Below are 27,067 nucleotides of genomic sequence, written 5' to 3'. Positions count from 1 at the left end.
GTACCCAGTAAGTATCTAGCCTAACCTCAGAGAAGTAGTGACGAGGGATCGAAATCGACACTTACTAGAGGTCCAATAAAGCAATATGATAAATCATAAGCAGATATGAAACACAACAGCAATAATAGGGTAAAACTGTAAGTTACATAATCTTCCAAAAAAAAATTTTAAGGATATAAATTTCCCAGTCTCGTGTTCTATCTCAATAGCTCAGATATATTAAGTGCTAGAAACCAACGGATAAGGAACACCATAATAAATGCCGGGCATCAGTGGGAGGAAAATCTCGTGAATATTCGTATTGCTAACGATATAACACACGATTATGCCGAGGTCGTACAACCCGATTCAAAATAATGTGTACACTGCCGAGGGTCGAGCGGCACGAACCATAGATGCATCTATTACACTGCCGAGGCGTTCAGCCCGCTCCACAAGAAAGGAAGAAAATCATTGAATCACGAGATACATGCTTGCAATACAGTACATGAGCACAAAGTGAATATAACCTTTACCGTTTCTCAAATAACTTGCCAACAACTCAAGGTGATAAGGCTCGGTTATAATATATATATATATATATATATATATATATATATATATATATATATATATATATATATATATATATATCAATTTCAAGTATAAAGTTCATGTAATTAAGCCAGCATAGTGAGTTCAAATAATTCAAATATTGCATGATAAAGTCCTAAGTCTACCCGAACATAAACATATTTTAGCTACGAACAGACTCTCATCACCTCGTGCGTATGTAGCACCCACAACTAGTAGCACGTAACAATTACATCGCCTAGGGGGTAGTTTTCCCCTCACGAGGTTAAACAGGAGACTTACCTCGCTCTGAAGTTCCATAACCGACTCTAACGCCTCTCTAACACCTCAACTCAAAGCCAAACATTCCGAAATTAGTCAAACAACGTGCAAATCAATCAAAATATACTCAAATGCTTACAATTTAACAATTTATAATGATTCCCAACTCTGCTCGAAAAGTCAATAAAGTCAACCCTCGGGCCCACGTACCCGGATTTCAAAAATTATCGAAAACTAATTATTACTTATACTTATATAGTTTACATTCCGAAAATCACACCAATTTCGCCCATGAATTGACCCTCAAATCAAGGATTTACCATCTCATAACTTTGGGGCTCAAAACCCTAATTTCTACAATTCAAACACGGATAAAAATGATATCCAACAAAAATAATCACGGAATACATCAAAATAAAGGTTCAATATTTACTCCCTTGCTGAGACAAGAGCAACGCCGTGAACATCACCTCAAACAGAGCTCTAGAACTCAAGATATGCTCAAAATACTAAAATACTCGATATGCCCCATTTAAAACATTATCGAGGCGATTTTTATTCTTTGCCTTCGTGGGACACCTTTGCGTTCGCGAAGAGCAATTTTTCGCTTTGACCGGTCAACCCAAATTTCCTTCTTTGCGTTCGCGGGACCTCCTTCGCGTTTGCGAAGAACAAAGTCCGCACCAATCTTTTTCGACACGAAAATGGACTTAACTCTCTCATACGACCTCGAAATTCGACGATTCTTATTGCTATGGTTCCGTAATTACGATATGGATCTAATGGTTCAATCCAATCACAAAGAAAAGGTCATTTTCTCAATATGTTACCCTTTATGTCCAAAGAAACGATGTTGAAACATCAAATAAGAGCGCGATACAACCCAAACACATCCGAAACACACCCGAGGCCCCCTCCAATTCAACAAACTAGTCCCAAAACATAACGCGAACCTACTCGAGACCTCAAATCATACCAGATAACATCAAAACCATGAATCGACGATTAAATCCTCCTTTTAACTTTCAAACATTCAAACTTCGACGAACGCGTCTGAATTACACTTAAACATTCCGGAATGATGCCAAACTTTATGTACAAGTCATAAATCATGATACGAACCTATTCCAAGGCTTAGAACCTCAAACGGACATCGATAACACTAATATCCACTTCAAGCCAAACTTAGGAAATTCTAAAACCTTTGAATTGCCAACTTCCCACAATAAGCGCCGAAATGCTCATGGACCACCCAATACTCAACACGAACATACGCCCAAGTCTGAAATCATCATACAAACCTATTGGAACCTTCAAATCCCGATTCTGAGGTCGTTTACTCAAAAGTCAAACCTTGATCAACTCTACCAACTTAAAGCTTCCGAATTGAGAATGTTTCATGTGAATCAACTCCGAAATTCAATTCCGACTACGCATACAAGTCATATTACATGAAGTGAAGCTACCCAAGGCCTCAAACTGACGAACGATGCGTTAGAGCTCAAAACAACTGGTCGGGTCGTTACATTCTCCCCCACTTAAACATATGTTCATCCTCGAACGTGCCAAGAACTGTTCCAAAGTTGTCCAAAATCACTGTTTAACACCTCGTGCACCTACCCATGCCACCACAACCCATGTGAGCACATTAGCTCGAGCCAAACTGAAGATCTTTCCTTTTTCTTAGCCAACAGGCCTTAGAACCAGGTTCCAACATCCGAAATTCTCCACTAGACCTGATTCTAACATACGAACACCGCATCAATCACTACACACTGTACCAACACATGATCATGCACCTTTGCTGAAATCACACCATGCACCGCATAATTCACATGCCCATAATAACATCCTCCGACCATAATAGCTGTAATTTCACAAATCTGATGCCCGCAATATACCTCATAACACATGTAAGCCTTGTTCCAACTCTCGCAATACTTCCATGACGAAAGAGATGTGTAGAAACTTATAACCACCTGCCAAAATAATAAATCACAGGGTCTCTTCACCTGACAAGAACCATTACCTTATTCTGAACTGAAAAATGATATTTTCTCTTTAATATACCCTACTTAAATCCGATCGCACCGATCTCAGGTCCAATGACCTCGTCTCACCCAGTACAAGCTGCTCGGGCAATAAGCCACCTCAAACACCGTCTAAAATCTCATACAACACCATAAAAGCGCCAACAAACTACACTTCGAATATGACTCATAAGGAATAATGAACTCCGATAAGGAACTACCCAGCCCGCGTCACGAATACAACAGCCAACAGATGCTATAAACCTTTCTCAGAGACGAGAAACAAGACACACAAAAATAAGTGTATGGAACTGTACTCAATATCTCACTATTGCGGCGTGCAACCCGATCCAAATATGACTCTGTTGTGGCGTGCAACCCCATCCATACAACATACCCGTGGCGGCGTGCCACCCGATCCAAACAATATACCCGTGGCGGCATGCCACCCGATCCACACAATAACCAACAAAGAAATATCCATCAGCCGTAATGCTTGTACTTACGAAATGCCCAAATATCGACCACAAACACGCCAAGTGCATAATACAACCCTGGGGAGACGAATAGCGCATACGCTACAAAAATCCAAGCACGACTAAGGTGCAATAAATGAACTGCATCTCGAGAACCATCTTGCTCATATAACACTACAAGCTACACGGGATCACAACATATGTGCGAATAATCAAGCCGTCTCAAAACCCACATGGTACAATAGAGTATTACATGGAATAGATGATGGCGGGAATAACATCCAATGCCCGAAGATTCCTTTGTAAACAATGCTATGCGGAATGAACACATCCGATCTGACGTAGAGCACACATTCACATTAGACCCACCAACGAACCTCAATCCGATTCCGATCATACCATACTGGGCCAACAACTTTTCAAGGATCCACAATGGTCCTATTCATGACACACACGAGCACCTATTTAATCTGGACCAAACTCCCACAGTCCACAACCAAATAACTAGAGCGCCTTTCAGGCATTAACTCTCACATTAGCGATAGTACCAGAAATTTCATGCTTGGTTTCAATCTTTAACAATCCAGTGACTAACATGTCACACTTATACAAATCTCCCCGTGGGATATGCTCCCACGACCTTCCACACCAGGTAGCAAAGTCTACACATCCATACCACCAAGCGTACTAATTCTGTAAAGCAAATCAAGAATGCACAAATCAATACACCAAGCTTCTTACACATTACACCATTCTTAGGTGACGCTAAAGAAAATGCCAGCTTACTCTGAACATCTGAATTCTTCCCTGCTCATCCGAGCTCGTGACATTCTTATCAACACCGAGCCGCAACCTTGATCCTCAACTTTCCATTCACATGCCGCTCACTGCACCTATCATGCCGCAACGCGAGAGTACAAGAATTCATCATAACCCCTGTACTACTAGTAGAATAGACACTTCATTGGCTAGAAACCTTACACTTAACTCATTTCAGAAGAACCATTGCAACACGCAACTGAATTCCCATAACCGCAGAGAATACAAACCTCAAATTGTGGTCTAAATTGCCATAACTCTTCTGGGATCTATTTACACATAACAAGGCCATTTGAATCAAATACCTCCCAAATTAATCAAATTATGGTGGCTGTCAAGCCCGCACGTACAACCACAACTCACCTGTATAACTTAACACGCCGAAGGAACTGATCATTGCTACAATCATGCTGATTCAAACCATTACTAACCGACCCAACTTCTTTCAATTTACTCTTGACTTGCCTTGGATATAATAATAGCTCCATTCAAAAACATAACGAACTCAATCAGTACTCATCCTGAGTGACCTGAATCACGAGAACATATATTCTCAATACCCATGAACTATCTCATACCCTCCTCAAATGCACAATAGCATCTCCAACTGGTCCACCCATTCCGTAAGACCTTCTGCGAATCCGAAGCTATTACTCTCATTCCTCCAATACTATCTCGTAGACGCGATGATAACATAGAAATTTCCTTAAGTATTCTTCACACTCTATTGCAAAATCCTGGTCTTCAGTCACACGACGAAACCAAAATCCTTAGACACCGTACTTACATCCTTGAACCCACTAGAATCACTATTGAGAGTCACCCGCTCTGACATGGTCCCGAATATAATCAAATTCCAATGCTCTATTAGCACATGAGCACTCCCAAAGAAGCAATCAGATGAATTCCTTTCCTTTTACATCACATCTACAAGAAGCATAAACTCTGAGTCTTTCCGAAACCTGCACATGAATCGATAAGGTGAAATATAGCACGCATTCATCAAGTTCTTCGCTCAAATTGCCCCTGATCTTTCCTTTTCTTAGTTGTAAATAATACACCAATGCACTGATAACCAGAAACCGTACAGGCATACAACCACACGATCCAATCGTAGGTGGTGGGCTCCCCCACTTAGCTTTAAGCTACCATCATATAATGTAGAATCCACATAGATTCTTCCTTCTCAATTACCATGATCTCGCATCGCCAACCCGCCAAATTCCTCGTAGTCTCTTGTTAAATTTTTCATGAACATTTCAAATTATCATCCACAATCGCATTTTCGACCTTCTACCGGGTAGTAAGTAGAACTCTGCGTAGAAACTTCATCAAAATCATGTAACTGCTAACCTACTCACATGAGATGACCCACCTGTGGAATTCCATACCGACATCTTCCAACGACACTGCACTGGGTACCATTACCACGAAATCAGTAAACCCTCCCGAGCCTATGCTTGTCCACCGGCTGCCTAAGTCTATTCATTCCCCATTAACATCAACTGAAAGTCCGACAATACATTCCAAACTCGAAGTCACGTCGTATCCTATAACGATAATCAAGCTCTTACACCCCTAGACACTCCAAGTCAACTTCTTTTCGTCATATTCAACCTTCCTCAGCACAATAGCCATCATTCCAAATATAATCTGTAGACCTAGTCACCGTTCACCATGATCCCCAAATCGCTCTAACTTTTCTTAAAGCAAGTGGCTATCCTACCACAAAATTCATATGATACTCTGCCACTCCCACTTCAGTTAAACCATCTCCTTTAAGTAACTTCACTATCTATGCTTTTCATACTTGACATACTAGCAATTCAACCACCGCGAGACACCTCCCACCATCTCCTTCCTCATCCTTCGCTGCCCAAATGTCGTCTCAAATCAAAACCCATCTCTGTAGCACCTGAACTAATAAATTGCTACCAACTCTAAGCCTCCTCGAAGACCATCTTTCTTGAGCCATCAACATTAGAAACACTGACTCGATTCTTAAACCGCTACACACTCGCCATCTCTGACAACTGCTTCTCAGGCACCATTTCACAACACCCTGCCCCGAAGGCAAATCAAAGAAGACCATAACACCGGCGAACCTTAATGCGTTCAAACAAGGACGACGATAACACATCACAAATGAGAATTCCACCACGCTCGAAAAAATCAAGTCTCATTACTCCATCAACTAAATTCTGAGCATCTATAGTCCGATTGCCTTTCCTCTGCTGGAATTAAATGCCGAACCTCTAAACCATGCATTGAGAAATCCTCCTGTCAAGTCATTCACTGCCTCGACACATAAACAAGCACCCTACCATTACACCAACACTGTGCGATAACAACGCATGAACATCATAATAATATATGCATAGCCTCGAAACCATAGGAAATACAGATACTGGGTTGAAACGAAAGATCACTCTTTCACAAGGCGACGATAATAGCCTGCTCGAATACACAGGGAGAAATATTCTACACCACGTCTGCAGTACCACTACAACTCCTCGATGTCCAATTGATAAGAAGCGCTCTACGTCACATAAGATTGAGTAGGAAGGAAATGAAGGCATAAGCTCCAATGGAGTCAAACCGCACAAATAGGAATCAAGAAGGGAAGTGCTCCTAACAACCCTGTAGCCTCTCGAAGGTAGGTACAAACGTCTCCATGCCAATCCTCAAGACTCTACTAGACTTGCTCATGACTCGTGAGACCCAACTGAACCTAAAGCTCTGATACCAAGCTATCACGATCCAAAACCCACTATAGGTCATGATGATGCCCAACGTCGCTGTTAGGCAAGCCAACGGTGAATTACCAACCTAATTGTTCATTTTATTATTTTTAAAATCATGAATCTTATTAGATTGAGAGATCGATGCCTCAAAAATTGTACATACGTATGATTTAAGTAAAATATAAAGTAAAAGTGTTTCAATAGTAAGCAAAATCATAAACAAATTCTAGAACACTCCAAAATCCGGTATCACAAGTGCATGAGCATTTACTAAGTAGTATAATAATAATACAATATCTGCCCGGAATGTAAATAAGACAAAATAAATTAAATAGTACGATGGAGACTCTGTGGGCTGCGATATGTAGCCTGGAATGCAGCTCACCATAAAGTCTCCTCAGCAGTTGCACATACGCGCCAAGATGACCACCAATTGAACTTGTAAGATCCTGCACATTTAGTGCAGAAGTGTAGCATGAGTACATAAATCAAAGCGTACCCAGTAAGTATATAGCCTAACCTCAGAGAAGTAGTGACGAGGGGTCGAAATCGATACATATGATAAATCATAAGCAGATATGAAACACAACAGCAATAATAGGGTAAAACTGTAAGTTACATAATCTTCCAAAAATTTCTTTTAAGGATATAAATTTCCCAGTCTCGTGTTCTATCTCAATTGCTCAGATATATTAAGTGCTAGAAACCAACGGATAAGGAACACCATAATAAATGTCGGGCATCAATGGGAGGAAAATCTCATGAATATTCGGACTGCTAGCGATATAACGCATGATTATTGCGAGGTCGTTCGACCCGATCTAGAATAATGTGTACACTACCGAGGGTCTAGCGGCACGAACCATAGATGCATCTATACTACCGCTGCATTCGGCCCACTCCACAAGAAAGGAAGGAACCTAGCAAATTACGAGACACGTGCTTACAATACAGTACATGAGCACAAAGTGAATATAACCTTTACCGTTTCTCAAATAACTTGCCAACAACTCAAGGTGATATATCTTGGCCTAACATATATATATATTTACAAATATATATATATCAATTTCAAGTATAAATTTATTTAATTAAGCCAACAGAGTGAGTTCAAACGACTCAAATATTACATGATAAAGTCCTAAGTTTACCCGGACATAAACATGCTTTAGCTATGTATGGACTCTCGTCATCTCGTGCGTACGTAGTACCCACAACTAGTAGCACATAACAATTACATCGCCTAGGGGCTAGTTTCCCCCTCACAAGGTTAGATAAGAGACTTACCTCGCTCTAAAGTTCCATAACCGGCTCCAACGCCTCTTTAACACCTCAACTCAAAGCCAAACGTTCTGAAACGAGTCAAAAAACGTGCAAATCAATCAAAATATACTCCAATGCTTACAATTTAACAATTTATAATGATTCTCAACTCCGCTCGAAAAGTCAATAAAGTCAACTCTCGGGCTCACGTGTCCGAATTTTAAAAATTATCAAAAATAATTATTACCCATAACTTATATAGTTTATATTCCGAAAATCATCCAATTTCGACCATGAATTGACCCTCAAATGAAGGATTTACCTCTCATAACTTTGGGGCTCAAACCCCAATTTCTAAAACCTAAATAAGGATAAAAATAATAATCAACAAAGATAATCATTAAAAAATATCAAAATAAAGTTCAGATATTTACCCCCTTGTTGAGATGAGAACAACGCTACGAAAAGCACCTCAAACGAAGCTCTAGAACTCAAGATATGCTCAAAATACTAAAATGCTTGGTCTGCCCATTTAAAACACTGTCCAGATGATTTTTGTTTTTTGCGTTCGCGAACAGTAATTTTTTGCATTGACCGGTCAACCCAAATTTCCTTCTTCGCGTTCGCGGGACCTCCCTTGCGTTCGCGAAGAACAAAGTCTGCACCAGAAACCATCAATCTTTCCCGACACAGAAATGGGCATAACTCTCTCATACGACCTCAGAATTCGACGATTCTTATTGCTATGATTCCATAATTACGATACGGATCTAATGGTTCAATTCAATCACAAATAAAAGGTCATTTTCTCAATGCGATACCCTTTATGTCCAAAGAAACGACGTTGAAACATCAAATAAGAGCGCGATACAACCCAAACACATCCGAAACACACCCGAGGCCCCTGGGACCCCGTCCAATTACATAAACCAGTACCAAAATATAACACAAACCTACTTGAGGTCTCAAATCACACCGAAAATTATTAAAACCATGAATCGACGATCAAATCCTCTTTTTAACTTTCAAACATTCAAATTTCGATGAACGCGTCCGAATTACACTTAAACATTCCGGAATGACGCCAAACTTTACGTACAAGTCATAAATTATGATACGAACCTATTCCAAGGTTCAGAACCCCAAACGGATATCGTTAACACCAAAGTCCACTTCAAACCAAACTTAGAAAATTCTAAAACCTTCGAATTGTTAACTTTTCACAATAAGCGCCGAAATGCTCCCGGACCACCCAATACTCAACCCGAACATACGCCCAAGTACGAAATCATCATACGAACCTATTGGAACCTTCAAATCCTGATTCCGAGGTCGTTTACTTAAAAGTCAAATCTTGGTCAACTCTTCCAACTTAAAGCTTCCAAATTGAGAATTTTCCATCCGAATCAACTCCGAACTTCCAGAAATTCAATTCCGACTTCGCATACAAGTCATATTACATGAAATGAAGCTACCCAGGGCCTCAAACCACCGAACGACATGTTAGAGCTCAAAACGGCCGGTCGGGTCGTTACAAAACGACCCCTAAGAGCATGAATATACCAATTAGAAATTAAGTACCACACACTATAAAAAGTATTACACATCACATTACTTATACAATAATTATAACTAATAGTTTGTTTGACCAAGCTACAAAAATCAGCTTATTTTGAGAAGTGTTTTTTCTCAAAAGTGCTTTTCTCAAAAGTACTTTTGGTGAGAAGTAGTTTGTGTTTGACTAATTAATTTGAAAAGAAGTTCTGAGCAGCAATTAATGTTTGGCCAAGCTTTTAAAAACTGCTTCTAAGTGTATTTTTCTCAAAAGTACTTTTCAAAAAAATGCATTTGGAGAGAAGTTATTTTTTTCTGCTTCTCCAAAACTGATTCTACTTCTCCTCAAAAGTACTTTTTTTTTCTTCCAAAAGGTTGGCCAAACATTTCAACTTTGAAAAAAAATACTTTTTTTAAAATAAATAAAAGTACTTCTAGGATTGAAAAAGCTTGGTCAAACAAGTTATAATGAGTAAAGTAATATCACAAGCTAAATTGCACTAGGAGTCTAATAGTGTGAAAAAAATACCAATTATATTTGTATAGCAAACCATGTTGCAATAAGTTGAGAGGATAGGGCCCTTTTCTGAAACCTTCGTCAAGTCTTTTCCCTCTACTCCCAAATAATAAGTGCAAGAATGTGGACACTACTACAATTGTTACAATTATTAAAGCTTCCTAAGCATTCATTAAATTACATGCAATAAGAACAAAAGTTCTCCTCATAATTGAAGCAACATTTTGTCCTCAACTATCTTTCGTTTAACAATTTCGAAACAATAATCTAATCACATAAGAAATTTCTTATTTTACCTTTAATCATGCATGTTATGTCTTATATACCAACAACAATTAAACTAGGGCAAATCTCTTTATTCCTCTTATTATCTATTTTTTTCTGGAGGGATCATTAAGATTGTTGATATTGATAAGATAACGAAAAACATTCTACCCATTGATTGAGTAATATTCTTGCTTTAAATTCGTTGAGCCTTAGGATAATATATATATATATATATATATATATATATATATATATATAAGCCTTAATGTGAACGGTGGAAGTTTTCTTCATCAAAGCAGGGTTTTTGTGGGAGCGATGGTAATGCATATATTACGGGTTCGGCTGAACCAGTAACTTTGGTCTAAATTGCGTATTTGTTTTAAGAAATTTATTGAACATGTACAAAAATTTTAATTTAGAATGCAGTATCTTAAACAAACTAGAATTTCAAACTCAAACTTCAAACTTGGCTCCGCTTGTGATTGTGGTGATCTATCTACCAGAAAGAAAAGATGCAAATACGATAAAGGACGACCAAAGCTTCATATGTATCTTGACTTGAACAAGTTTAACTTTTGTATATCCGAGCTATTCAACGCTGTCAAATCTGAAAATTTCAAGCTTTCAATTTATGTAAAGCACGTTCTACAACAATGGCCCCTTTACCAATTTTATATCCACTACGAGAACTGCACATCGAACTAGTTAAATAAACATTAAAAGAAAAAAAAAAGAAATGACAAAATGGTAATAATAGAATATAGCTATCACGTAAGGACAAGGTCTCCACGAATATGCTTACAAGTCACCAAAGTGGAATCTTTGCAGATTGCAATATACTACCTTGAGGCTTGAGCAGAGTACCTTTGGCCTTAGTATTTAAAATGTTTAAACAATCTTTGTTAGAGGATAATAAAACTAGTCTTGATCTCTTGATATATACACCAAATTGTATGAATTTGGTGTAGGGGAATGTACTTGAATTAACTTTCGTTAAGTAAATGATGAAAAAAAGTGGTAGAACACATATATCATATATTTATTGAGTTGATATAAATATAGAACATAAGATTAATCTTATCTAGCTTATCACTATCCTTTAATTTGAGAAGAGCATTGGAATTTCTTTGCATTTCCTTTTCATGCTTGCTAATTCTATGATTAAGCAAGTTTTTAACAATTAGATTCAATTATTTAGGACTATTAGATATTGTCTTTTAGATTTTCAAAGTGTCTCTTCTGCTTCATGCACTCAAACATCATTTTATTTTGTGTATATCTTGAGTTACAACAACATAATGTCCCTCAGTCATATCAGTGCCTACAAAATTGAAGTTTTCATATCGAGCTGAATTTATCAGAAAATTGAAGGAACATCTTTGAATCTTTTTAATCATGAGAGGAACTCAAAACGGAGAGATAATATTCTATAATGATAATTAAAGTGTCTAATAAAAGGGATCCATCCCAACAAAATAGGCATGTGCCAGCCAAATAAAACTTGGCTAACAACTCTTTTTTGGAGTCAAATAAGTGGAGGAGATTAATACATCTCTGGTAGTATTCTTGGAGGCTACGTATTTTCTCGGAGCTCTCTCACTTCTTCAAACACACCAAAAAACAGAGAAAAATAATAGAAGTTAGAGAGAGTAATCCACAGATCGTAGTCTGTGAGATAAATAGTGAGTGTGACTAATATTGTTGTGAGGTATTTAAAATAAAGAGTGTTATTCCTTTCGAAGTTATAGTAGTCTCTTGACACTACTAAAGTTGTAATATTATAGTGGTAATATTGCTCCGCTCAAGTATTATATTTACCCCGTTAAAAGATTTGGTGTCTTTGTTACTCTCTTGTGTTATTGTTATTTATCGTGGATATTATTCCTGTACGGGATATTATTTTTCCAACAACGTGGTATCAGAGTCATGATGAATAATAGTCCGTTGTCTTTTCAGTACCCTCGTCTCACAAAAGATAATTACGAGAAATGGTGTCTAGATATGAAAGTCATTCTTGGCTCCGAGGATGTGTGAAAAATCGTAGACAGAGGCTATGCAAAACCCGATAATGAGAAAGCTCTGCCTAAAAATAAAAAAGATGTCTTGGCAAAGACAAGGAAGAAGGATCAACAAGACCTCACGCTCATCCACCAATGCTTGGATGATGCCATGTTTGAGAAGGTGGCAGATGCTACCACCTCAAATGAAGCTTGAGACATTATACAAAATTCTCTCCAAGGAGTTGACAAAGTAAGGAAAGTAAAACTTCAAACTCTAAGGGCTGATTTTGAAGTTTTAAAAATGAAAGAATCCGAATGTATTTCAGATTATTGTTCAAAAGTGAAGGCTATTGTGAATCAATTAAGAAGATACGGGAAGGACATAGAAGATGTCCATGTGGTAGAAAAGATCCTTCGCACTTTAACACCTAAATTCGATTTTGTGGTGTGTGCTATTGAAGAGCCTAAAGATTTAGACTATATGATGGTGGAGCAGTTGGAGGGTTCTTTACAGGCCCACGAAGAAAAGATCAAAAGGAGACAAGAAGTGCTATTGGAGCAAATTCTTAAAACTCAGGCATCCTTCAAGGATTATGGAGGTGAAAAAAGCTATCGTGGGATCAACAAAATAATGAATAAAGGTATGACAAATAAAAAATTAAGTGTTATAATTGTCATAAATTTGGCCATTACTCTTAGGAATGTCGTAGCAATGTTGAAGAGAAAACTAACCTTGTTGAGAACAAGAAAGAAAAAGATGAGTCGACATTATTGTTGGCACTCAAGGAAGAAGATAGAGATGATTGTAGCTCGTGGTATTTGGACAATGAAGCAAGCAATCATATGTGTGGATGCAAAAAAAGGTTTGTGGAGATCAATACGACGGTGAGAGGTAATGTGTCCTTTGGAGATACTTCATAGATTCAAATCGAAAGAATAAGTACGATTCCGATCTCCTGTAAAAATGGTGGCCACAAGTTAATTCAAGATGTTTATTATGTGACAAAATTAAAATGTAATATTTTGAGTTTGAGACAATTTCTTGAAAAGGGATATGATATTCACATGAAAAATATGCATCTTTGGCTTAGAGATTCAAGTGGAATTCTAATTGCTAAAGTGCATATGGTAAGAATAGATTATTTTTTCTGAATCTTAAGATAATTGATGCAAATTGTTTGAAGGCTAATGTGCAAGATAAATTATGGTGTTGGCACATGCGATTTGGGCACTTGAATTTTGAAGCGCTCAAATCAATGGGAGAAAAGAACATGGTGCATGGGATACCATCAATCAACCATCCCAATCAATTGTGTGAAGCTTGTCTTCTTGGAAAACATGCAAGGAGGAGTTTTTCGAAGGAGTCCATGTCAAGAGCAACCATGCCAATCCAACTTGTTCACACTGATGTGTGTGGGGCAATTAATCCACCTTCCTTTGGTAAAAGTAAATACTTTATTCTATTCATTGATGACTTTAGTAGAAAGACTTGGATTTATTTTTTAAACAAAAAATTTGAAGCTTTTGCTACTTTTAAAATTTTTAAAGTACTTGTGGAGAAAGAAAGTAGCTATGAAATAAAATCTTTAAGGTCCGATAGAGGAGGCGAATTCACTTCAAAAGAATTTAATGACTTCTGTCTTAATATGTCTAGATGTATGTTGAAAGCTAAATATATGCCCAAGAAATTTTGGGTCGAAGCTGTTTCTTGTACAATTTATTTGAAAAATAGGTCTCTAACAAGAAATGTTAGAGATCAAACCCCTCAAGAAGTATGGAGTGGAAGAAATCCAAGTGTTAAGCACTTGAGAATCTTTGGGAGCATAGCCTATGCTCATGTGTCACATCAAGGGAGAGCGAAGCTTGACGATCAAAGTGTCAAACATGTGTTTGCTGGCTATGATATGAGTTCAAAAGGCTACAAGTTATACAACTCAAGTAGCGGCAAAGTGATGCTAAGTCGCGATGTTGAATTTGATGAAGAATTGACATGGAATTGGGAAGCTCAAGAAGAAACTTCATATGATTTTCTTCCATACTTTGGTGATGAAGAAGAACCAGAGAATGTGGAACCTGCGTATGATACAACTCCACATCCTTCTCCAACTAATGATTTCAAGAAGAAGGAAGAGCTTCTTGTATTTCTGTATATTAATTTACATCAAGAGTACTGACATTTTATACAATGAATCCTATGTCTAAACTAGGAAGTGAAATCAGTAATTGCTACAATCAAGCTACAAAATAAAATCAGCCTATAATTAGGCTAGAGAATAAAATCTAATCTAGTCATATCTTTATACTAATTACATTAATAAACACTACCCCTCAAGTTGGTGCAATGATGTCGAACATTCCTAACTTGCAAACCAAAGTGTGAAAAGTCTTTTTGCTGAAACCTTTTGTGAGCATATCCGCTAGCTGCTTTTCTGACGATACATGAAGCAAACTCAAGGTACAACTAACAATCTTTTCTTTGATGAAATGTCGATCAATTTCAATATGTTTTGTTCTATCATGTTGAATAGAATTATGAGTTATACTGATCGCAACCTTGTTTTCGCATAGCCAAATAAGTTCACAAACACCCTGGGCCATTGCTCTATATTCTGCTTCTGCACTGGATCTGGCAACTATATTTTGTTTCTTACTTCTCCAAGTAACTACATTCCCTCCCACGAATGTACAATAACAGGATGTAGATCTTCTGTCATCTAGAGATCTAGCCTAATCTGCATCTGTAAAGGCTTCTATCTAGAGGTGACCATGTTTGGAGAAAAGTAAACCCTTTCCTGGTGCAGACTTCAAATACCGCAGTCACTGAGCATTCTTAGTCACACGGAAAAAGAGGTCAAATGGCAAAACCATACACCCGTTTGGCTCATCGCGGAGTATAACTCACATCCAAACATCTGATTGGGGAACGGGGCAATGCCCATGAACCTCCAATGGAAAGGGAAGGCCTGCCAGGCCGTATGCCTGTGGGTACAAGATTCTTTTAAAAAGCGAGGGCTGACTTATAGACCTGGGACACCTTTCTGAACACCTGACCTCTAAATGTGAAAGACAACTTCTATATGAGGATCTCGTGGATCGTGTATGAGTTGACTCACCAAGCTAACTGAATAGGCTATGTCTGGCATAGTGTGAGAGAGATAAATGAGTTTTCCAATCAACCTCTGATATCTCTCCTTATCAATTGACTTTCCAACCCCAGTTTGTAACTTGTGATTGCTTTCAATGGGAGATTCTGCTGGTTTGTAACCCGTCATACCAATTTCTTTCAAGAGATCTCAGATATATTTCCTTTGAGAAATAAAGATTTCTCTTTTTGATCTAGCAACCTCAATTCCCAAGAAGTATTGCAACTTCCCTAGATATTTGATCTCGAATTCCTGGGCTAATAACTGCTTCAATCGGGCCATCTCTTCATTATCATTCCCTGTCATTACTATGTCATCAACCATAAACTATGAGAAGAATGATTTTACCCTTTTGGTATTTTATGAAGATGGTATGATCAACATTACTTTGTTGGTAACCGAAGGAGATCATCGCTTTGCATAATCTGTCAAACTAAGCTCTTGGAGATTGCTTCATTCCGTACAAGGCTTTCTTCAGTCTGTACACTTTTCCTTGATTTGTTCAGTATCAAATCCAAGAGGAATCTCCATATACACCTCTTTTTCTAAGTCTCCATGAAGAAATGCATTCTTCACATCAAACTGTTGTAAGTCCCAATCAAGATTAACTGCATAAGACAAAAGAATTCTAATAGTGTTCATTTTTTTAACATGGACAAATGTCTCTTGATAGTCTACTCCATAAGTTTGAGTGAACCCCTTAGCCACCAGTCTTACTTTGAATCTTTCAATCGAACCATCAGCTTTGTAGTTCACAGAAAAGACCCATTGGTAGCCAACCAATTTCTTATTTAGTGGTGAAGTGACAAGATCCCAAGTATCATTCTTTAATAAGGCCTTCATTTCTTCAATCATAGCTTGCTTCCATTTAGGATCTGCAAAAGCTTCCCTCCAATTCAGGGGAATAGACATAGAAGAAATAGATAAGGCAAAAGCTCTATAGGAAGGAGATAAGGAATTATAGGAGACAAAGTTAGATAAGGGATGTTTGGTGCAAGATCTGACTCCTTTTCTGTTAGCAATAGGCACATCTAAGTCACTAGAAAATTTAGATAACTCACTAGTAGAAGAGGTTTCAACAACAGAAGAGGGTTCAGCTTCAGCAGATTGCATGATGGCTTCTTCAACTCTCTTTTTTCTTGAATAAGTTATCAAATCAGGTTTATCCAAACGCCAAATAGACCCCCCCAAATTCTTTCTTCAATTTCACTTTCTCTTATCTTAGTGGCTTCAACCGTGAAAATCATCTCTTCATCCTTATAGCTCTCTCCCTAAAGAGGTGATGGTGCTTTATTGTAATAGGGCTCAAATTTGCGAAAGGCAACATCCATGCTGGCGAAGGATCTCTTAGAATAAGGATGATAACATTTATACCCTTTATGCGTTGGAGAATACCTAATAAAGACACATTTAATAGCTCTAGGATCAAGTTTTCCCGAACTCCTAGTGTGAACAAAGAAAACATAACCAAACACCTTCGGAGGAATAATATAATCATTCTTACCCTTCAAAGCTTCCAAAGGACTCTGAAAATTGAGACTTTTAAGTGGCATTCTATTGATAAGGTAGGAAGCTACTAGAATGACATCCCCAGTAAGGTTTTGGTAGATTCATAGTAAATATTAGAGATCGTGCCACTTCAAGCAAATGCCTATTTATCCTTTCAACAACCCAATTTTGTGCACTAGTATAAGGACAACTACTTTGATAGATTATCCCAAAAGACTCCAAATAAGCACCAAAATCTTTACCCATATATTTTGTGTCATTTTCAGTTCGCAAGATGTTTATCTTGACCTCAAATTTGGTACAAATTATCTTACGAAATGACTGAAAATAGGTGAAGACTTCATTTTTGGCCTTTAACAAATACACATAAGTCATCCTAGTGCAACAATCAATAAAAGTAACAAACCATCGACTACCAAATAAGGAAACTGTTTGAGTGGGACCCCATACATCAGAATGAATAGTCAAAAAAAGGATAGTACTTTTATTATCACTTAAAGGATAAGAGTTTCTAGTGTTCTTGGGATATTCACAAGCATCACAAAACAAATATTGAAACTCAATTCTAGAAAACAAACTAGGATATAATTTATTTAGAACAAAAAAGGATGGGTGCCCCAACCGTCTATGCCACTGTATTATTTCTTGGTTGACATTCTTATTTCCTCCAAAAAAGGCTTGACCAAAGTCTCGAGTTCCATCAATCCAATATAAGTCATCATGCAATCTACCACTACCAATCCTCTTCCTTGTTTGAAGATCCTGAAAAATATAATAATCAGGGAAGAACTCGATACTACAATTTAGTTTTTTGGTGATGGCGCTAACAAATAACAAGTTAACGGGAAACTCAGGTACATGAAGAACGGATAACAATGTAATATCAGGTGTACAGATAACATAACATGTTCCATAGACAGGAGTTAGGTAGCCATTGGCTATTCTGACACAATCCCCTTTGGGACTAGGAGAGTAGTTTTGAAAGCCTTTAGAGAAGCCTGTCATGTGTTTATTCGCACCAAAATCAATAATCCAAGAATTAAGATGGGCATTAAAGGCAATACCTGACTGCACGTAATTGAAAGTCCCAACATTAGAAGTGTAAACTTTGTTCAAGAGACGGCGAAGGTGCTGAACTTCCTCTGAAGACAAAGTTTCTCCTGAAGCAGTTTCTCTGAATGTTTCCACATTTTCTGCAATATTAACTTGACCTGTTGATAGACCGACACGCTTGGCTCCACGACCTCTAGTTGGTCTACCATGCAGTTTCCAGCATGTCTCTTTTGTATGTCTTGACTTTCCACAGTAATCACAGTGCAAATGATCTTTATTAGAAGTGAATGCCTTTGTTTGCTCATGAGACACAATTAACCCAGATTTCTCGGTTGGTGCTGAATAAAGCATGAATCCTCGTCGGCTCTATTCCTGTTGAACATAAGAGTATGCATCCTCAAGAGAAGGAAAAAGAACTTTACCAAGCACTTGAACCCTGATCTTATCGTACTCTGGGTTCAAACCGGCCAGAAAATCATATATCCTTTCTTTTTCAACCAATTTCTGAAAGAGAACTGCATCATCGATACACTTCGCTTGGAGATCCTGATAGTAGTCAATTTCATGCCATAACCCAGTTAACTTGGAATAGTATTCAGTGATAGTCAACTAACCTTGCTTAGCGACATGAATCGTATTTCGAATTTTAAAGACCTGAGCGTCATTTCCCTTACGAGAGTAAGTGCGCTTAGTAGAATTCCAAATTTTTCAGCAGTATCAAGCAATAAATACTGTTTAGAAATTTGAGGATGCATAGTATTCAAAAGTCATGTCATAACTAGGAAATTATCTGAATCCCATTGACTATAGCTAGCATAAATCACAACAAGTGCTTTCTTTTTCTCCCGTAATATAACTAAGCAACTTTCTAGACTTAATAAAAAGCAAACAAGATCTTGACCAAGCAAGATATGTACCATCCCCATCCAATTTAACTGCGCTAACTTATGAAACATAATTAACCATTTGTGAAAGAGAATTATCTATTGATTTGGGGTCCCCCATTATTTCACAAGTACCAGTCCAAAAGCCAAAAAAAAGGAATCACAATTTGAAATAATCAAACCTAGAAAACGAAATTGCTCTTTTCTACCAAAGTATCAAACCTTAACTCCAAGGATGAGAGAAAAAACAGCAAACTTCGCTGGAGAACAAGATCTGAGAAGCTGACTACCTCCAATGAGAGAAAAAAAAATTGGAATTGCTGTAGGCTCGGAATTTGCTAGCGATTTGAAAGGAGCAAAATAATTCCAGAAAAAATCGCCGGAAGGCTATCTACTCACCGATACGTGAGATATACGCGTCGCTAGAGTCAGAGTTGTTTACAGCGCATGGCGGTGCGTGGAGAGGCCCTTCTCGGAACTGCTTACTGGGGTTTTGTCGCCGTCGCCCGAGGGAGCTTGTAGTGGTGTTAGTTTTTCCACACTACTGGTATATAATTGTTTCGATGTGTACAACCACTGTGAGGGAGGAAAAACTCGACCTCTTCAAAGAACTGGAACCCTATAGTGCTGCTGAGGGAGGAAACTCACCTCAAAATGGCAGTAGAGGCTCTGATACCATGATGATTTCAAGAAGAAGGAAAAGCTTCTTGTATTTCTGTATATTAATTTACATCAAGAGTAATGACATTTTATACAATGAATCATATGGCTAAACTAGGAAATGAAATCAGTAATCGCTACAATCAAGCTACACAATACAGTTTGCCTATAATTAGCATAGAGAATAAAATCTAATCTAATCATATCTTTCTACTAATTACACTAATCAACACTCCCTCTCAAGTTGGTGATCTCGTGTTTAGTCTCTTATTGCACTTTAATTTACTACACTTTGATTGAGTTGAGCTTTAATCGCTAGTATTTTGCACTAATTGTGTGTTTTATACCTTGTAGGAGTAATTCCTAGCTATGTAGATGTTTTGGAATGAATTCAAGCTATTTTGGAGCTTTGAAGTCTGAGTAAAATCCCAAGGATTAAGTTGGGATCGTGTTCAGGGAACAACGGATAATAGTGCACATAACGAGAGAAACGAAGAATTGAGCAGAACGCCACCCAGGTGCGCGAGCACGCACTGGGCGCGCAAGTCAGGCAGAACACTCTCCAAAGTGCGTGGCCATATGTGCGAGCACACCTCTAGGTGCGCGGCCGCGCACGTCCAATCCCGGAATCGTCCTATTTCACATAGGAAAAGGAGTTTTTGTTTGGACCCAACCCTAATTGGTATATATATGGCAAAACGGTATTTTCTTAACTTTTGATATATCTAAGACCTAAGGAGGCTAAGGAGGAGTTATAGAAGCAAAAGCACAAGGAGTTCATCATTTAATCCTTACTCAAGACACGAGTTTGGATCGTTTTATGTTTTTCTTTACTTTAAACATATTTGTGATGAATTACTCCATATCTATGGAGTAGTTATCTTTAGGATTTAATGGATTTGGTGTATTGATATTTGTTTGTGGATTATAACTCTAATTTTTATGTCATTTGGATGATTTAATTGTTGCATCTATATTCACATGTTCATGTAATCGAGAGAGGCATAGCTTGTGATATTGTTGCATTATCTTGTTGGTTGAGTTCATTAATTTTTCTTAGTAATCGAAAGAAGCTAGTTGAATTATTGTTTAACCCTAGTTAGGAGGATAATCGAGAGAGGTTATCCTAAAGACAAATCCACTACGAATTCTTGCATATCTTCACTGAGCTTAAATTTGGTTCATCTTGTGAGGTTGAGACTTAATCGAGAGAGGAGTTTCTACTAAACGTTTGAACTAATAATTGAATGAATTCGAGAGACTCACTTGAATATTAGAAGTGAATTACTAGAGTTAAATCCTAGGCATTTATCTTGCACCTATCCAATCAATCCCTATTTTCTCCTCTTACTTACTTTTGTTCGAGTGTCATTCGCCAATAAGTTAGACTCTTAGTTAATTGTAGTTTTTAATCACATAATCCTCAACTAGTGATCATATTAGATAGCAACCAAGCTATAAACTACGAAAATACCGTTTAAATCCAATCCATGTGGATACGATATTATGTTATACTATATTCGACTAGTGAGCATATTTAAGTGTGTGTTTTGCGCTCGTCAAATTTTGGCGTCATTGCCGGGGATTGGCAATCAATAGTATTGGAAATAGTTTATAGTGCTAATTCAGGAATTTTTCTTTTTCTTTTATTTTTTTTCTCTTTTACATTTGGTGTTCCTTAACTGTGCGTGGTAAGAGTGGTGCACGACTCGATCCTCCGGGAAAGAATTGCTATCTTATGACCCATAGATAGAAAAATAACTGTGACAACTGAGGAAGGAAAGAAATCTCCCCGACAATATAGAGAAGGTTGGGCAATCCTCAGCCAAATAAATCATGGTTAGAGATGATGATAATGTGGATTTGGATGCAAGAGAGGCAACCCAACAATGAGAGAAAGCTGCAAAGGATGCTGAGGAACCATCTATTAGAGATGCAGAGATAATCTATGAAGAATAGAGAGCTCGGAGAATGTCTCAAAATCAACCTTTGGCTGCAGACCAGTTCGAAAATATAGCTCCTGGTGCTGGGAGACCACTTAGCGATTATGCTAGACCGGTCTACAACCATGACTTATCAAATGTGAGACCACCTCCAGTTGCAGCTAACAATTTTGAGTTGAAGTAGGGGCTGCTTCAAACTCTGCAAAACAACTGTGTCTTCAAAGGAAAGATAAACGAAGATCCAAACAATCATCTGATGGACTTCAAGGAGATTATGAACACCTTTCAATACAATTGTGTGTCCCAAGATGCAGTCTACTTAAGGGCATTCCCCTTCACACTCAAGGATGATGCAAAGCACTGGCTTCGAAGCCTGCCTAATGGATCGATTAGAACATGAGATGAGATGACCAGAAAATTTCTTGATAAATATTTCTCATCAGCTAAGACAGGCAAGTTTAGAAGAGAAATCCATAACTTCTCCCAGATCGAGACTGAAATTGTGTTTGAAGCATGAGAGAGGTTTAAGGAGATAGTGCGAAAGTGTCAACATAGCAAAATTGAACTCTGGATGCAACTCCAGGATTTTTGGGATGGTTTGATACCTGTCTCACATAGAACATTGAGTAATGAAGCCGGAGGCCCGTTGATGAAGAAGACTCCAGAGGAGATAGTCACAATTGTCGATGAGTTAACTGAGGATGCAAATCAGTGGCCCTTTGAGATTGCTGAAAGAAGAAGATCAACTGGTGTTCACCAAGTTGATGCTAACACATCTGTGCAGGTACAACTTGATGCTATGGCCAAAGAAATAGGGAGGCTGACCTTAGCCTTGATACAAAGTGAGCCTCATGCAACATGTGATATATGTGGAAAATGACACCCTACTCATGAGTGTCAAGCCTCAACTGGGGAATTTAATGTTGTTGGGAATTATAACTTTAATGCAATGGATCATAAGCACCCCAGTTTTTCATGGAGTTCACCTGGGGGTACTGCAAATGCATGGCAACAAAACAACTCCAGATTCCAGGGATAAGGAGCTCCAAGCTTCCAAAATCAGCAGAGGCCGCAGTTCCAATCTCAACATTCCACTCAGACTAGGATAGAAGGTCTAATGAAGTCTTTCATTGTCAATACAGATGAGAGATTAAATGCTCATAGTGCAGCTATCAAAGAACTTGGCACAAGGTTGCGAAACTTGGAGAAGCAAGTGGGGCAAATTGCAACTATATTGTCTGAGATAATTCCAGGAACTCTCCCTATTGATACTGAGAGAAATCCTAAAGAAACGATAAGTGATATGACCTTGAGAAGAGGGCAAGTGTTAAAAGATCCCACTCCAATCCAAAAAGAGGCTGAAACCTGAAAAAGAAAGTGGGGAGCAACTGAAAATTGAAGTTGATAAGAAGAAGAAAGGCAAGAAGGGAGTAGAGAAAAAAAGGAGGAAACTTCGAGAAGGGAGGAACATGATGTGAGCGAGCATATGCCTGCTCTACCTTTTGCCTAAAAACTATATAGAGAAAAGCTGGACAAGTAATTTGAGAGATTTCTATATATGCTGAGACAGGTCAATGTGAACTGCCATTCACCGAAGTGCTCTCACAAATGCCAGCTTATGCCAAATTCTTGAAGGAAATCCTGACAAACAAGAGGAAGATAAAAGAGACCTCAGTGGTCAAGCTCATAGAGCATTGCAGTGCAATCTTACAAAACAAACTCCTACAAAAGTATGGATATCCAGGGAGTTTTACTATACCTTGCTCTTTAGGCACTCTTAACTTTGATAAATCGTTATATGATTTTGGTGCCTCAATTAACTTAATGCCTTTTTATATTTACAGGAAGATGGAGAATGAGATTGGAGAGATAAGGTCTGCACCAATATCTTTGCAGCTGGCAGACCAAACAACTATCATACTCGAGGGGATAGTGGAAGATATCTTAGTTCGGGTAGATAAGTTTGTATTCCTGTAGACTTTATAGTAGTGAAGATGGAAGAGAATAAGAAGGTCCTCCTCATTCTAGGAAGACCATTCTTAGCGACGGGTAGAGAAATATTGGACATACATTATAGAAAACTCATGCTTAGAGTGGGTGAGGAGATGGTGACTTTTGAGATGAATGTAGAAACGGGGGTGAAACGGGAGAAGCCAGCTGCAAGTGTTGAGTGGAAGGTAAAGAGTTCAAGAGATAAGGCTCCAATGATTGAGAAAGATAAGTATAGGGTGTATCCCAAGAAGGCTAAGAAGAAGCTGTCTGCATAGATGTGTGCACTAGTTCAGACGAGAAGAATGGAGCCTTACTTTGATTCAGACCCCGACTAGAGATTCCGGGAAGTTTTCTCTATCTTATGCTTTTTAATTGTGTGTCATGGGGACATGCCACAACTTAAAGTGTGAGGTGAGGGATATTTGTATGTTGTATGTATATTATGTTTAGTTTTACTTTTGTTAGTTTGAGTAGTTAGAGAATTTTTTTTTAAAAAAAAACATTAAAATTTTATAATTTTCGATTTTTCCCGACGACGGATATCATTCGATAGGTTTCTTGAGGGATTAAAGTCGAAGGAAAAAGACAAAATGATTTTCTTTTGTAGGGTAGTGTAATAATTCTCCCATGATATTTTTTTGGGCCACGGTTCTTTTTCAAGGTTTTTATTTGAACTAGGTGTAGTTAGTTTTTAATTTTTGTTAGTAATAGGAAACCTTGTGCTATGATTTGAATTAAAGACAATGTCCCTTAACTTTATTATGCCTTGAGAATAGCTAGTGCTTTAGATGTGACGCTTAGGCTCAATTTTTGACTCTTGTATAAGTACCTTATAGTGTATGATCTTAACTTTACTTCACTGCTTTGATTAGAGGGTCTTGATAGTCCAATCTGGAGTGAGTTATGTGCCATGTGTGTGAGTTTTAGTATTATTCATTGCACTACATTTAATGTCTAGAACTTGCCTTGTGTATTTGCAAAGCGAAATAATAGTTTTATGCAGTTTTGGAAGTGATATAGGCATTTCTTTGTTGAGCCAGATATATATGTTTACCCACCTAATTGTTATGTATCTTAGTTAACCCCGTTGAGCCTGTAATCTTATTTCTTTGGCAACCACATTGCAAGCCTTGCCCATTTGTTTGAATTGACCATCCAGTTGAACCTTGTAACTCTCATGAGCACTTGAAATTGTTATGAATTGTGTAAAAGTTGAAGTGTGGAGTGATTGGTTTGGCTTTTGAGTGGAAAAATTGAAATAAGGAGAAAGGTGCATTGTTTTAAAAAAAATAAGAGCCACTTGAATTGAAAAAGAAAGAAAAAATATAATAATTGTATGGTTGTGAAAAATTGATAGTGGCAACTCTTGATGTAATTGTGCTTAAAGAAGTAGGAGTTGATGTATATTTATGTGAAGGTGGAGTCATGGTTTGACATAAGTATGGAGTTTTAAATGTTAAAGTGTATGTATTAAAGGTTCTTAGGGAGGTGTAGTCACTCTTATATCTAAATGTATCCAACCCGTCCCATAGCTTACATTATAACCAATTAAAGTTCTACTTGATCCTTGATTGAATGGACTCAATTAGTAGAGTAGTACATTGTGGGCAAGCCTATGGTGCATCTTTTGTGGCATATCAATGTTGTTTATAAGAGTGAGTGAATTCTTTCTATCTTAAGTTCTTAATTGTTCTTAATTTCTATTGTGTGTGGAACTACTCTCTATTGTTGTGTAAGGGAACTTAATTCATGAAGGAAAGGTAATGACGTTGGCCTCTATGTTGGAGTAAGTGGGCGAGTTATAAATAATGCGTGGTACTTGTGAGTCAAATCTTGAGGCTAGTATGTTACACTATTATACTTAGTCTATTTTAAATATTCTTGGTATGATGAGTTAGGAGAGTTGTTTAAAAAGGTCATGTCTTTATAAAGTGTAGTTTGATTGCTCGAAGACGAGCAATGGTTTAAGTGTGGGGTGTTGATGGTAGGCTATAATCTCGTATTTTAGTCACTTATTGTACTCTAATTTACTGCACTTTAATTGAGTTGAGCTTTAATAGCTAGTGTTTTGCACTAATTGTGTGTTTTATGCCTTGTAGGAGTGATTCCTAGCTATGTAGATGTTTTGGAATAAATTCAAGCTATTCTGGAGCTTTGAAGTCTGAGTAAAATCCCAAGGATTAAGTTGGGATCGTGTTCGGGGATCAATGTACAATAGTGAACTTAACGAGAGAAACGAAGAATTGAACAGGACGCCATCCAGGTGTGTGAGCGCGCACTGGGAGCGCAAGTCAGGAAGAACACTGTCCAAAGTACGCGGTCATATGCACGAGCACACCTCCAGGTGCGCGGCCGCACATGTCTAATCCCGAAATTGTCCTATTTCGCATAGGAAAAGGAGTTTTTATTTGGGCACGACCCTAATTGGTATATATTCATGGAAAAATGGCATTTTCTAGACTTTTGACACATCTAAGACCTAAGTAGGCTAAGGAGGAGTTGGAGAAGCAAAAGCATAAGGAGTTCATCATTCAATCCTCACTCAAGATACGAGTTTAGATCGCTTTATGTTTTTCTTTACTTTAAACATATTTGTGATGAATTACTCCATATCTATGGAGTAGTTATCTTTGGAATTTGATGGATTTGGTGTATTGATATTTGTTTGTGGATTATAACTCTAGTTTTTATGTATTGAATCATTTGGATGATTTAATTGTTGCATCTATATTCACATGTTCATGAAATCGAGAAAGGCATAGCTTGTGATATCGTTGCATTATCTTGTTGGTTGAGTTCATTAATTCTTCTTAGTAATCGAAAGAGGCTAGTTGAATTAATATTTAACCCTAGTTAGGAGAATAATTGAGAGAGGTTCTCCTAAAGACCAATCCACTACGAATTCTTGCATATCTTCACTGGGCTTAAATTGGTTCATCTTGTGAGGTTGAGACTTAATCGAGAGAGGAGTTTCTACTAAACGTTTGAACTAATAATTGAGTGAATTCGAGAGACTCACTTGATAACTAGAGTTAAATCCCAGATATTTATCTTGCACCTATCCAATCAATCCCTATTTTCTTCTATTTATAGCTTCTTTGCTTACTTTTGTTCGAGTGTCATTCGTCAATAAGTTAGACTCTTAGTTAATTGTAGTTTTTAATCACATAATTCTCAACTATTGATCATCTTGGATAGCAACCAAGCTATAAACTAATACTGTTTAACTCCAATCCATGTGGATACGATATTATATTATACTATATTCGACTAGCGAGCATATTTAAGTATGTGTTTTGCGCTCGTCAAACATCAACCAATGTTGCATCTCCTTCTTCTCAAGAAAGTTCAAATGAACAGCCGTAAAGGATGAAGAGTA

General features: G+C 37.8%; 1 protein-coding gene across 1 annotated transcript; it reads right to left on the bottom strand.

Annotated features, from left to right (window-relative positions):
- Positions 1–16,121: 16,121 nt before the first annotated feature.
- LOC142173500 (uncharacterized) lies at positions 16,122–18,560 on the bottom strand. Its single transcript, XM_075239098.1, has 3 exons — positions 17,811–18,560; positions 17,043–17,173; positions 16,122–16,785 (listed from the first exon to the last, which is right to left on the bottom strand). Exons 1-3 carry the CDS (start codon positions 18,558–18,560, stop codon positions 16,122–16,124), a joined length of 1,545 nt encoding a protein of 514 aa, XP_075095199.1.
- Positions 18,561–27,067: the final 8,507 nt, after the last annotated feature.

This window comes from Nicotiana tabacum, chromosome 19 (genome assembly GCF_000715075.1).
Source record: "Nicotiana tabacum cultivar K326 chromosome 19, ASM71507v2, whole genome shotgun sequence".
NCBI classification, from domain to species: domain Eukaryota; kingdom Viridiplantae; phylum Streptophyta; class Magnoliopsida; order Solanales; family Solanaceae; genus Nicotiana; species Nicotiana tabacum.
Note: the sequence above shows the minus strand (reverse complement) of the source record. Positions and strands in the feature narration are given on the sequence as shown.